At 40.5% G+C, this 14437-nt stretch overlaps 1 protein-coding gene across 1 annotated transcript; it reads left to right on the top strand.

Annotated features, from left to right (window-relative positions):
- Positions 1–592: 592 nt before the first annotated feature.
- On the top strand, positions 593–1750 carry LOC114541467. Its single transcript, XM_028561388.1, has one exon. The coding sequence runs from the start codon at positions 593–595 to the stop codon at positions 1748–1750; it is 1158 nt and encodes a 385-aa protein (XP_028417189.1).
- The last annotated feature ends 12687 nt before the right edge of the window (positions 1751–14437 follow it).

Genomic DNA, 14437 nt, shown 5'->3' with positions numbered 1-14437 from the left:
GACGGGACGGGGACGGGGACGGGACGGGGACGGGGACGGGGACGGGGACGGGGGGGGACGGGGACGGGACGGGGACGCGGACGGGGACGGGGACGCGGACGCGGACGCGGACGCGGACGCGGACGCGGACGCGGACGCGGACGCGGACGGGGACGCGGACGCGGACGCGGACGCGGACGCTATAGCAATAGCTCTCTTGCACTAAAGTGCAGGCGAGCTAATAACCATATAACCACTAACCACATAACCATATAACCATGTAACGATGTAACCATATATGTATATATATATATGTATATATGTATATAAATGTATATATGTATATAGTGTGTATGTATATATAGTGTCTATGTATATATAGTGTCTATGTATACAGTATGTATATATATTATAGTGTGTATTATATAATTTATGCTAATATATGTAATGTATATTCGAACCCTCGTAACATGAAAATATAAAGAAGAACTTTTGAGAGTCGGAGGAAGACTGACTGACGCTTGCATGACAAGTCGAAAATCCGATAATTTTACCGTCCAAGCATCCCGTGACTGAGTTGATTATTCGCCAACATCATTCAGAAGTGGGTCATATGGGGCAAGAATCGGTGCTGTCTTCGATTAGAAAGCAATATTGGATTGTTAAGGGAACAGCAGCGGTGAAACGAGTGATAAAGTCGTGTGTTATTTGTCAGCGAAGGAAGAAACGACTCAGTGAGCAGTTTATGGCCAACTTGCCAGAAACAAGGCTCATCCCAAATAAACCGCCTTTTACGTATGTAGGCGTTGATTATTTTGGACCACTCCAAGTTAAACAAAAACGATCGACGGTGAAAAGGTACGGGTGTATTTTCACTTGCTTTACTACCCGTGCTGTACATATTGAAATATCACACTCATTAGACACTGATTCGATGTTAAATGCGCTGAGAAGATTCGTAAGTATTCGTGGGTGTCCGGAACAAATCAGGAGTGATCGTGGAACAAATTTTGTGAGCGCTAACAAGGAATTGATGGAATGTATGAAACAATGGAGCGAGGAGAGAATCGACATGTTTTGCTCACAAAGAAACATCCAGTGGATCTTTAACCCACCGTCAGCCAGTCATATGGGCGGGGTATGGGAAAGAATGATACGATCAGTACGACAAATACCACGAGCAGTCTTAAAGGAACAGCTGGTCACAGATGAAGTGCTACTTACTGTAATGGCAGAAGCAATGAACATTTTGAACTCTCGTCCTCTAACAAGAAATAGCGATAGCCCTTTGGATTTGGAACCATTAACTCCGAATCACCTACTGCATTTGAGACCAAGCTCTAGTCTACCCCCTGGTGTATTTCGCAAGGAAGATTCGTACAGCAATCGTGCATGGAGACAAGCGCAATACTTAGCAAATGTCTTTTGGCGGCGGTGGACGAAGGAGTACTTGCCGACGTTAATAGAAAGAAGAAAGTGGAATTCGCCAAAGGAAAATCTGAAAGTTGGTGATGTGGTTTTATTAGCCGATGAAACATATCCGCGCGGACAGTGGCCGTTGGCAGTAGTTGTCGAGGCGGGATTAAGTAGAGACGGATACGTTCGGACGGTGAGGGTGAAAACAAGTTCAACCGTAGCGACAAAAGCAAAGCGAAACAGAAAGGACGAACACAAGACAAGTACAACAATTCTGACGCGTCCTGTGACGAAGTTGTGTGTGTTAGAGATGGACGGACAAGTTATTCCAGACGAAACGTCAGAAGTGATGTGATTCGGAAGCTGTGGAGTTATTACAGTGGACGTAATAGACAGATAAGTTTATAGTTATAATCGGTAGCTTGATATTGATGTAAATAGTTTGTTGTGTTACAAATCGATTTAGGGGCCGGTGTAGCTACCGTTTCTTCCGGTAAGTGGTGTTTTCCGGTATGCGAGTGTTATGTGACGGAACACGCGGGTTTCAGAGGAGAGTTTTTAGGCGAATGGACGCCATATTGACAAATTTATATATGCATGTAGAACCAAACGGTTCTAAACGTACTCAAAGGGTTTTTAAATGTACTCTGAAGGAGAGTAAACATAGTTAAATAAAGTGAACTGAGGTAGTAGAGGAGAGGTAAAGAAAAAGTTATTGTAAACGCGAAAGTAAGGTAAACAAAGTTGAGTTAAATGGAGTTGTTTGTATTAGTCCGAGTCGGCGTCCAAAGAAAGTTACATATATATATATATATATATTATATATATATATATATATATATATATATATATATATATATATATATATATAGTATTAAGTTGCGTTGTGCAGAGAGTAGAGAGATATTATTCGAACATAACCACTGCTTCGTATTTTTTAATATCACTTTATTCACAAACGTTTTCGCTCTCTTAGCTCTTTAGGTGATGGTGACGAGATCAACTATACCAATAATTTTACCTACAAAACTTCTAACTTTTACGGACTCCCAAAGATACACAAATCCGCTAGTATCAAAGCCGCGATAAAATAATAAAATGCCGAGTACGTGAAATTAGACCCTCCATCGGACTTGAAAATGAGACCCATTGTAGCCGGACCAAGCTCCCCAACGCACCGTTTAAGTAATTTTATTGACATCGTGCTAAGGCCACTCTGCGCAAAAGTCCCTAGTTACATCCGCGATGACCTAGATTTTCTCAATTACGTACCAAATGAAGTAACCGATGAAACATTACTAGTGTCATTTGACGTCGTTAATCTTCACACAAATATCTCACATGAACTAGGTCTAGAAGCTATGGAATACTGGCTAGATAATTACACGGCACATCTTGCCCGCCCATGTTCGAAAGGATTTATTCTAAATGCCGTATCCATCGTACTAAAAGAAAATACGTTCAAATTCGATGACCAACATTATCGAAAGATTCAAGGAACCACCATGGGCACAAAAATGGCCCCAACATATATATATATATATATATATATATATATATATATATATATATATATATATATATATATATATATATATATATATATATATATATATATATATATATATATATACAGTCAAAAAGGTTGTCATATGGAAATATATATAAATACGTAAATATCGATCACGTGATTTTACTACATACGTTTATTTTTTGAGAAATCGTTGGAAATCTGTCGTGAAAGTTTCTTAAATGTCATAGTAAGGTGAAGCCATGTTTAATGGTCACGTGATTGATATTTATATATTTCTATATATATTGATCGGGACAACCTTTTTGATAACTTTGGCCGCAGATAGATAGATAGATACTCGAAGTCTAATTAGAATTGCATATGATTACATTTGCATGGGATTTCAATCATATTACACAACATATGCAATTCTAATTAGATTTCGAGTATCTATCTATCTATCTATCTGCGGATATACAGGGTGAGTAAAAAAAAACGGACACCTTTGAAATTCAAATTAGCCGGATAGCGGCTATAATGTGACAGAAGTTGCTTAAAATATTTCATAGGTATACAAAGCATATCATATTAATTAACCTAAAACATAAAGCTTGTTCCCATTGGGAGTTAAAATGCATTCTAAGCTCTGTACATACAAAAGAACAGTTTTATCAAATCGTTTTTGTTGATTGTACATGGGAATTGTCATATTCCAGCCATAAGTTCACAGCTAATTTGAATTTCAATGGTGTCAGTTTTTTTTTACTCACCCTGTATATATTCTTGAGAACAGTTATTTTATTGTAATTGAACATTTTCGGCTTGTTTTTAGATGTCTTTGGACAAAAACACTGTATTTTCGCAGCTTAATTTAAACTCGTTATTAACAATCAAATAAATCATCTCTTAACATTTGGTGGCAGCAGTGGCTGACGAAATGAGTGAGGACACACAAAGGGACATTGAAAACCTGACTCGTAGAGTAGAGTCGATGGAGAGTGAGTTTGGCGAGTGTTCAACGGCTACTTTGCACACAGTGAGGTCTAACAACAGTTTCCGAGCTAAGCCGGATGTTTTTACGAATGGAAACTGGGAAGAATGGTTGTCACATTTCAAACTCTGTGCAGAAATCAACAAGAGGGACAACGAGCAAAAATGTCAAATCCTACCCGTGTCACTACGGGGAAGGGCACAATCAATATATTTGGCACCGAAAGACGAAGAAAGAAACGATTTCCAACGCCTAGTCGAAACGATGGAAAGAATGTTAAATCCCGAGCGGGAGCAAATGGCACACAAGCTCGCTTTTCGACAAAGAAAACGGGAGAAGAGAGAAAATTTGATTGATCTGGTGACTGACCTGAGAAAGCTGGCACGTCGGGCACATCCTGGAAAAGATCATACTTTTGTTGATGAAGAGCTGGTGGATCAGTTTATTTCTGCGTTAGATAGCCGAGAGTTGCGTATCGGTGTAAGCCAAACCTGTCCCAAGAGCATGGATGAGGCACTGAGCACTGCACTACGCCTGGAAAGCCTTTTCGCCATTGACAAGAAACAAAATTCACACACAGCAAACATGGCGGCTAGCCAAGGCCAAAGCCAAGATTGTTGTTTCACGGAAGAATCCGCTCAAATCCGCTCAAATCAGCTACCAACCCACCGCCGTGGGCGCAAGCGTTTATGGAACAACAGGCACAGTTCTTTGGGAAACTGATCGATGTAACGAGTGATGTAACGAGATCTGGTAATGCCAACTCTGGCTCTGTTAAAAATCGTTCGAGGAAACAGAACGTAAAGTGTTACGGTTGCGGAGAAATGGGCCACTACAAACGAGAATGTCCGAAGAAGGATGTACGGGGAAACGGGAACCGGACGGGGTCACAATGGAAGTGATTCCGCCCGAGCCGCAGCATATCGAAAAAGAAAACCCAAGCCACGTTACGAGTACGGAAACAGAGAATGCAACATTTGTACAATGTACCATAAAACAATGTGGAGATATGCACCCTAGTAGACACTAGAGCAGCAGTGACAATTATGCATAATGATACTTTCCAGAAAATTCGCACTAGAGAAAACAAGTTAGAGCGTTGAGGTCGGCCAATCCTAGGAGCAAATAATAAAAATAGATAATTCATTCACATTATTAGTACTAGGGAAATTTACAATAATCAATCATTCATTAAAACTAAGTATAATAGTTCTACAGACTATTTACAAAAAAAAAAACTTAACTAGACTGCTTGCTAATGTTGGAGTTCCATTCCGACAACGTAATGTCATTAGTTGATGTGATGGACGCAACTTCGACTGCCAAGAACACACACCACGCGAGCTCTAAGTAAAGCTAAGGCGATCTTTCGTCGTAACCAGCTAACCACCATAGATGGAGAATGATTCTTCTTGACAGCCAGCTTCGCACCCAGAAAGGAGAGAAAATGTTGGGTCTCTCTTCCGCATCCGCCGAAGGCGCTGAAGACGACCGGTGTGAAGGAGCCATGCCCGACCTCAACAATCCGTTGGATGTAATGTCGCTTCTTTTCCCGTTCGTAGGCTTTAAACGAGCTGCTCAGCGTCTGGCGTCGATGTGTAGGGGCGTATGGGTTAAACACCCTTACATCAAAAAATGCCTTTTCACATCTCTGCCAGAAACCTCTCGCAGCAATGTCCACTCTGGCGTCATCGGTTGAGTTAGCACTGGATGCAGTTAGCACCTCAATTGAAACATCGTAAGCAACGTCATCGATAGCAGCAGCAAGTAGATCACGGATCTCATTATGTCTTCGATGGATAAAACCTCCTTTCAGGCACGACAGGGCATGATCTACCGTGAACGATTTTCCACAAGCGCAGAAAGATAGAAGGCGTTTCAAAGGCCATGGATAACGCATGTAGATTGCATCAAAGAACTCACGCTTGGTCAAGATGTAGCCCTCATCAGCAAGTGGCAGAGCAGTTAGCTAAGCTGAGGATCCTTTCAACTGGGCGAGGTCATTTGCTCGAATCTGCTCTTCACTCATGCTCGATCTCAAGTTATGTAGCAGCAACGAGTTCCTAGCTCGACGTTGTTTTGCAATCTCACGGCGAAGATCGTGGATGGAATCTCCATGTTCTGCTGATGGTGTACCATTCTGGTGGATGATTCTACTTGAAAGAAGATGACAGATGGTTGTGGAGTTCAAATGCTCTTCATCGCAGATGTCGTTAAAGATCGGAATACCAAGACCTCCCATACGAGCTGGAAGCGAAACCAATTGTCGCTCATGGATGGACAAGCTACGGTTATCGAGGAGTGCAGGAAGGAGCTTCAGGTTGATGGTGTCGTCAACAAGCTGCATCACGGTCTTGATACCTGGAACGGCACGAATGTGGTAAGTAAATCTGTGCCGAAAACCTGAGACAAACGCCGTGTATGCTGCTTGGGGTTGGAATTTGGCAATTTCACTCAAAAAGTGAAGTTGCTGGCACCATTTACTAACTAAAGAACTAATCCTAGGAGCAAATAGCAAACCTCTGGATATCTGCGGTACGACAACGTTAAAAATTAACCTGGCTGGGAGAAGTTACAAGCAACTGGTATATGTGGGTCGTGATTTGGCTCAAGAGTTGTTACTGGGGGCAGATTTTTTTGAAGGTAAACAACTGTGTGGTAGACTTCAGCGCGAATTCATTGGTAGTGAACGGTCGGACGGTCTTTATGAAGCGAAAAAAAAACTTCATTTGCTTGTCGTGTTGGAGTTGCAGTATCTACCGTTATTCCTGCACGGTCAATGGTGAACATCTCATATAAAGTTGAAAAGGGAACTATGTGGAATGAACAGTCTGGTGTGCTTGAACCAAAAGAAGAATTTGAGACACGTTACTCCATTGGAGTCATTAAGGTAGCAGCTACAATTAACGATGGTATGATTCCGGTAAGGATGTTTAACCCGAATGATAAACCACGGCGAGTATACAGAGGAAGCAACGTGGGTCAATTCTACAGCCTAGACGACGGTGATAGTGCTGAGTCGTTGAGGTGTAGCAAGGAACAATCGTGTTATTCAGTTTGCCATACAGTGATTGAAGATAGCAACCAATCAAAGGAAAGTGAATGTCGACCGGGTGAAGAAAGAAAAGCATTCCACGAACACTTCAAAATTGACAATCCTAACATCTCATCAAAAGAACGAAAGGAGACGTATGAATAAATACTCGCTCGGCACCAAGAACTGTTTGCGGTTTCGAAGCAGGACCTGGGGGAGATGGGCAATGTTGAACACCATATTGATACCGGTGAGGCGCGACCCATTAGGGTTCAACCACGAAGAGTGCCACATCACCAAAGACAAACGGTGAGAGAAGAAGTAAAAGCTATGTTGGACGCAGATATTATCGAACCGTCAAGTTCACCTTGGTCCGCTCCAGTAGTTCTTGTCAGGAAGAAAGATGGGACGATGAGATTCATTGACTATCGCAGGTTGAACCAGCAAACAAAAAGAGACGTGTATCCATTGCCGAGATGTGATGACATTCTAGAAGCTATGACAGGAGCAGCGCTCTTCACACACCTGGACCTAGTGAGGGGCTACTGGCAGGTTAAGGTAGCGGAAAAATCCAGGGAGAAAACAACTTTTTCAACTCCGGAAGGCCATTTCCAGTTCAAAAGGATGCCTTTTGGGTTAACGAACGCCCCGGCAACGTTTCAGCAAGCCATGAACTCAATTCTCAATGGTTTGAATTGGAAGGATTGTTTGGTGTACCTGGACGATGTCATCGTATTCGCCAGTAGTCTTCAGGAACACAATAGACGCTTGGATACTGTGTTGCAACGGTTGGAAGATGCTGGAGTTAAATTGAACGCTAATAAATGCCATTTCCTTCAAGAGAGAGCGACCATTCTTGGTCATGTCGTCAGTCGCGATGGAGTCAGCATGGATCCAGAGAAGATCAAAGCACTTAAAGCGTTTGCTGTACCTCGTGACGTATCGAGCTTAAGAGCATTCTTAGGATGCGCTGGCTATTACAGACACTTTATTCCCCGTTTTGCTGACATTGCTGCGCCATTGTACAATTTAGAGCGCAAAGGGGTCGCATTTCAGTGGACGAAAGAATGTCAAGATTCCTTTGGTGAACTGAAACAACACCTGACTAATTCACCATGTTTGGCATACCCACGGTTCGACTTACCGTTTATAGTGGACACCGATGCTAGTGACACTGGTGTGGGAGCTGTGTTATCCCAAGTTCAGGACGGAGAAGAACACGTCGTAGCTTATGCGGCGAAGTCGTTGACTAAGGCCCAGAGAAACTACAGTACCACCAGGAAGGAGCTATATGCTCTAGTGTGGGGCCTGGAGTATTTTGAAGTCTACCTCCTGGGAAGACAGTTCCACGTCCGCACCGATCACAGTGCGCTTAAGTGGTTGTACAGCTTCAAAAATCCTAAAGGACAGGTGGCACGGTGGCTTGAACGGTTGGCTGAGTTCAACTTATCTATCGAACACAGACCTGGACTATGTCATCAGAACGCAGATGCATTGTCAAGATCTACTCTACCCGAAAAACCTGATGATGAAGCTCTTTATGTGGAGAATGTTACTAACGGCACTTGGTTAGGCAGATAGATGAAGTCAGAATTTGCGTTATATCAACAGGAAGATGCAGCAATCGGTCAAGCTATCATGTGGGTCGAGACTGGAGCTCGACCAGAAAGAAGAGTGATTGCTGGGGAAAGTGCAGTGGTAGGTAGTCTTTGGAGCCAATTCAACAGATTGACAATTAAAGATGGGCTACTTTTCCGTACGTATGAATCAGAGGATGGCAAGTCTAGACACCTGCAACTGGTTGTTCCACGTAAATTGGTCAATGAGGTGATGATAATGCTTCACGATACCCCAACCTGTGGGCACTTGGGTGCACTGAAGATGGCCGAGAGGGTTGTGGCACGACTGTATTGGAAGGGCTGGAGACAAGATGTAGAGGACTATTGCCGCAGTTGCCAAGTTTGCAGTGAGCGGAATGCACCAGCCAAGACGCCTCGAGCGAAGTTGGGTACGATGCCAAATGGGTATTCGTTGGAACAAGTGGCAATGGATGTGGTCGGTCCATTTCCAAAAACAGCACGTGGTAACCGTTTTATCCTGGTTGTAAGTGACTACTTCACCAGATGGCCAGAAGCTTATGCCATTGCTAGTCACAATGCTGAAATCGTTGCTCAGAAACTGGTCGAAGAGTGGATTTCGAGATACGGCGTAATGCAACACCTCCACTCGGACCAAGGTAGGGAATTTGAGAGCAAGTTGATTGAAAGTATGGTACAGATCCTGGGCGTGAACAAGACACATACGACACCTTACCACCCACAGAGTGATGGGCTTGTGGAACGATGTAACCGCACTCTCAAAGACATGTTATCTAAGATTGTTGACAGGAATCAGAAGGATTGGGATGCCTGGATTCCACATGTCCTTTTGGTTTACCGAACCGCTGTGCACGCATCAACAGGAATAACGCCTTATCGTTTGATGTTCGGAAGAGAAGCGAGAAATCCGGTGGATTTTTTGGTGGAAGGCATGGAGGCTAAAGATGGTGGCTCACAGGATACGACATCGTACATTATTCAAAGCAAAGAGAAGTTTCACAAGGCCCATGAACTGGCAAGAAGTAAAATGCAGCAAACAACAAGAAGATACAAAGACTACTATGACAGTAAAGCATCCGGAAGTCCTTATAAGGTTGGTGACAAAGTTTGGTTATTTGATCCAGCTATGCCAAGTAATATGTCGAAAAAGCTAAGTCGACCATGGGGCGGTCCCTATACCGTTGTGAAAGTGTTGTCTGATGCACTCTATTGCGTCCAGCGTGACGGACGGGGACGAAAACGTGTCGTGGTACATTTCAACAGGCTGAAGCCTTGCACAGTTCGTCGACGCGATTTGGTATCCAGTTCACTTGAAAAGAAGTCGGAGCCTGAAAAGAGAAAACGTGACAGCTCGCATGGTGATCCTAAAGAGCCTCCACCAACCAGTATCGAGTACGATAGTGACGATGAGGATGTACAATTGGTGGTTCGACACAGAGGACGTGCTCACAACCAAGGAAGTATTTCAAATGCACCAAGCCTGGAACAACCTGTCATAATCGAGACTGAGCAACAGACCCCGGGAGTGGTCGACTGCCGGAATACTAGTGCCCGCAACAGAAGACCACCGGCTTGGTTGAAAGACTATTCTCTATGAACAGTATAATTAGATGGATAGTGACGGTTAACATAATAGAACAACCTTCTCATTAGGGAGGGAGTGATGTTTAGAACAGTTATTTTATTGTAATTGAACATTTAAATTAGTATCAACTTGTCGTTATGGCGTTAGACAAACTGACGTAAGCACTTTTGATGATAGCGGCTTGTTTTTAGATGTCTTTGGACAAAAACACTGTGTATTTTCGCAGCTTAATTTAAACTCGTTATTAATATATATATATATATATATATATATATATATATATATATATATATATATATATATATATATATATATATATATATATATATTTATAATACGGCAGCAATTATGATTTCACCTTTGAAATATTTTAATTTCCGCGCCAGAGGCCTGGATCATGCCTATAAGAAAGGCTTCATTGTTCGCCATCTGGGCTCACTTATTGATGAGGGAAATTAGAGAGCTAGCGTCCAGGTTGTTTTTTTAGTTTACTGCTTTCATTTCGCATTGCACCACTGAGTGATTTGCACCACTGAGCTATGATTTTGCACAACGTGGGTGCAAATATCCGAGTGGAATTAGTACCCTCGCACGGTGCTGCAGCATGATTGCATCAACATTGATGACTCAACAAGGGTTCAACAACATTGTTAACAATAAATAACATTAAACAATATTGTTGAAACTAAATCGGGTGTGACAATATTGTTCAATGTTGATAACAACTCTGAACAATGTGAGCAGCACAACATTGCTCCATCTTGTTCGTTTTTAAGCGTGTAAACAGTAAGCCCAGCGGTCAATAAATTTTAGATACTTCATGCTATTACTGTGTTGAACAACCCCAGCTGAACATGCAATAATTATAATAGTTCATTAGTTGTATTCTAACTTTATCTAGTCTCCAAACCTAGAATTAAACAATTAACCAATGGTTTTGTGTTTGGATGGCCTGATCCCAACTCGCGGAAATGTTGCGAAAGTTAAGAAAAGCGCGCGAATCGAAGTAATTTTGAAATGATTCTGCGAGCTGTTCTTAACTTAAACAACATTCCCAAGTGTTTGGATCATTCAGGCCATCCAAACACGGGAAAACCTTTATTCAATTGTTTTATGAAGTTACAATAACAAGGTAGTGTTCTAAGTTCGATTTTTTGATGGCCTGATCCAAACACGGATGACATCAACATGCACACGTTATAATTACACATGTTGTTGTATAATTTTTATTAACTGTGATAAAATTAGCAAAGCTCTTTGTTGTTGGCTCGTTTGTACGATTTTCTTTATGCAGAAATCGCATTACTCGTTGTGAAAGATAGGAAACCGACTAAACTCGTTCACTCCTTGTTCCTTGACACAACAAATGCGCGAAGCCTGCACTTCTTATAGTAGATGACGTAGTTTTCTTTCTTTATATAGTTAGCAGGTGGTCTGGACGTCTTTCTATTTTTGCGTGAGTCCGATGTCACATTCGTATAAATTACTGGAGCACTTCACATAATAATGCATAATCATGCATGTTCTAAACACAAAAATATATTCTTAAGTAGTTGTCAGTAGCCTTAGAACTTCCATTCATTGTTATCGACCTCTGAACAACAAGATTAACTAAGGACTAAAAAAACGAAGTTGGCTTTACACAGGTATCGTACTGTAAAATTGAGTAATTATTGGTAGTGTTACTAGCGTACTATACTATATATAGTCGTATAATATATAAAACTTAGACGGCTTTTACGATAAACTTAAAACCCATCTCACGAGAGAAAAATGGCGACATTTTTCAAATATTTCTCTGTTTTCGCTAACAAAAATCTTCTCATGTTTCTTATCATATCTATAGACGTTCCTTATTATTGATGTGGTAACATTGTTCAGAGGCTAGTTGTGTAATAGCTAGTTAACTTTAACTGCATAGATAAACAAGGAATTGTCCAGTCAGAGTCGTGTATTTCTGAGTTAACTAGGATTTAACTTTATGCGAAATGTAGCCCCAGGTGGCCTTCGAGTTTTACTATAAAATATATCGAGTGAAATTAGTATTAAACGTAAAATTGTCGCAACCACAGACTTCGAGCACTATTCGCCGACCTCTAGATCGATAGTGCAGCTGTTTAGAAACGTTTTGGTAATGGAATATTTTGACCTAGGACAAAATCCTAATATAATATAAATAATTATTTACTGCTCAACTTTTAGCGGTGTTCTCTGAACGAACTTTTAAAATCGCTCACATTCATACGAACAATTCGACTCCGATAATTAATCGATGAATTGACGTGTATTATACGATTACATCTTTTGCAAGATATTTCCTTTCCTGTTCGTGATATAAAGTTGTTTGTTACCTAGCTCGCAAGCACTCTTTACGCACCTTTACTCAGATTAATTACGCGAAAATTGCTAAGAGTTAATTTGGAATTATTCAATTCCAAAAATAATGGCGAAAAAAATTAATATCGCCAATTCGTCTACCAGCGATGGGGAGAATCAGGAGGCTGGCCGCTGAAAATGGACTATTTAAGCTTGACGAATTAATTAAATTCAGCAAATGTTGTAGCCACCTTTGCTTAGGGCAGTATAGCTATAAACTAATTTGGGGGCTAGCATATTATTTTATATAATCGTTCCATGCCCTATATACTGAGTCATTTTGAAAGCTGTTGTTCCAACGGCATGTAAACCGTGATGAATATATGAATATACCCCTCCCCACAATTAAGCAATCAAGCAACGGCCGTTTGTCATCGCCCCTGCGACAAGCGAAATGATAAAATTCTGTAAATAATCTGTAAACTATGCAACAAACTGTCCAAGATTTACTACATTTTTACCGAGCACGAAATCAAACCAAGGTCTCAAATATATCTCTGTAAGCCAAGCAGGCGAGGTTAATATAAATACTTTATTATAATTATTATGGTATCTTTGTCAAACAGAATATTTTGACAAAAAAAGTATAACTTTTGCTAGTTTCCCGACCCAATATATACCTTAACGCATTGCATCTTAGTATACGAAAGGGTTTGAATTTTGAAATAAGATAACTCTCTCGAAATTCATAGCTAATTTAAAGAATTTTTTATCACTGCACATATCATCACAATAGTATATAGTAGAGAGAGGGATCATGATAAAAATGGTCCTAACTGGAAATTAGTAACTTAAAGATGGGGGGTTGTAAGGGTTTTGGAGGACCTTTTTCAAAAAATATTTTGTGTTTTTGAGTCGCTATGACTTCATTTCCAGCATTTTGCGTGCCAATTACCGGCGAATCTATCTCAGCAGGGTGAGGTCTGTTGAGAAAACGCCATTTATCACTGCACATTTCTCATTTTATCACTGCACATTCTACTTTTATCACTGCACAAATTGGTTATCACTAGACCATGAAGTTAGGTATACCTCGAACAATAAATATTAAATGCCTTTTTCTTCTCTAAAGGAGTAAATATATTTGTTCCTATATACTACAAACACACAGTTAAGTACAATTGTTTAAATAATTTGCTTGCACTATGCGAAATCCACTCACGTTTTTCATATCATTACACACCAGCATTGTATACGTATGTCAAACACTGATCTGAAATGAGCGATGTAAATCAGTCAAGTATGATAAAATTATAATTTAAATAATTTAATTCACAAATATTATTAATGTTTTAAAAACTGTTCACAAGATATTATTTTGCAATACGAGAGAATGAATTTTTATATCATCACAATATGGACTATATACAAGCCGAAATCGCTTGAGGGCAAGTAATATCAGAAGACACGTATTATAGAAAGAGGAACGGAAATGTATATCAATTTTGTCATAAAAGTTAAAAGACCTGTGTGGAACAGTTTTTTATACAATTTCATTTAAAATTAGGTTTTACAGCTTTCATCATTTGAATAATACAAAACGTCTTCGTATATATTCTCAATAATTGAAATTTTAGTTGTATTTTAGAACTTAACTATGCATTTAAATTTTTACCCATTTAGCTTTATGGCAGTAAATTCACAAGAGTTTTATTTCAATGGAAAACTTGTTACGTAGCATGCATGAATTAAGCCCGTCTAATCGCAAACAAAAAACTGCTTCTCCTGTTGTGTAGTACTTGACATCCCATGCCATATTCAGCCAAACAATAGTATGTTATGCAAAGTTGAAGTGTCACGAGTCACGACTCAAAAACATAACACCCAAGGGGATATTAGCTTGTGTCAATCATTTCTTTGTTATATTTTACGCGATTATATGGAGTATATACAAGCCAAAATCGCTTGAGGGCAAGTAATATCAGAAGACACGTATTATAGAAAG

Source organism: Dendronephthya gigantea, unplaced genomic scaffold (genome assembly GCF_004324835.1).
Source record: "Dendronephthya gigantea isolate DGI-Jeju-01 unplaced genomic scaffold, DenGig_1.0 000293F, whole genome shotgun sequence".
Taxonomy (NCBI): Eukaryota; Metazoa; Cnidaria; class Anthozoa; order Malacalcyonacea; family Nephtheidae; genus Dendronephthya; species Dendronephthya gigantea.
The sequence above is the reverse complement of the archived record's forward strand: the minus strand, read 5'-3'. Positions and strand labels throughout refer to the sequence as shown.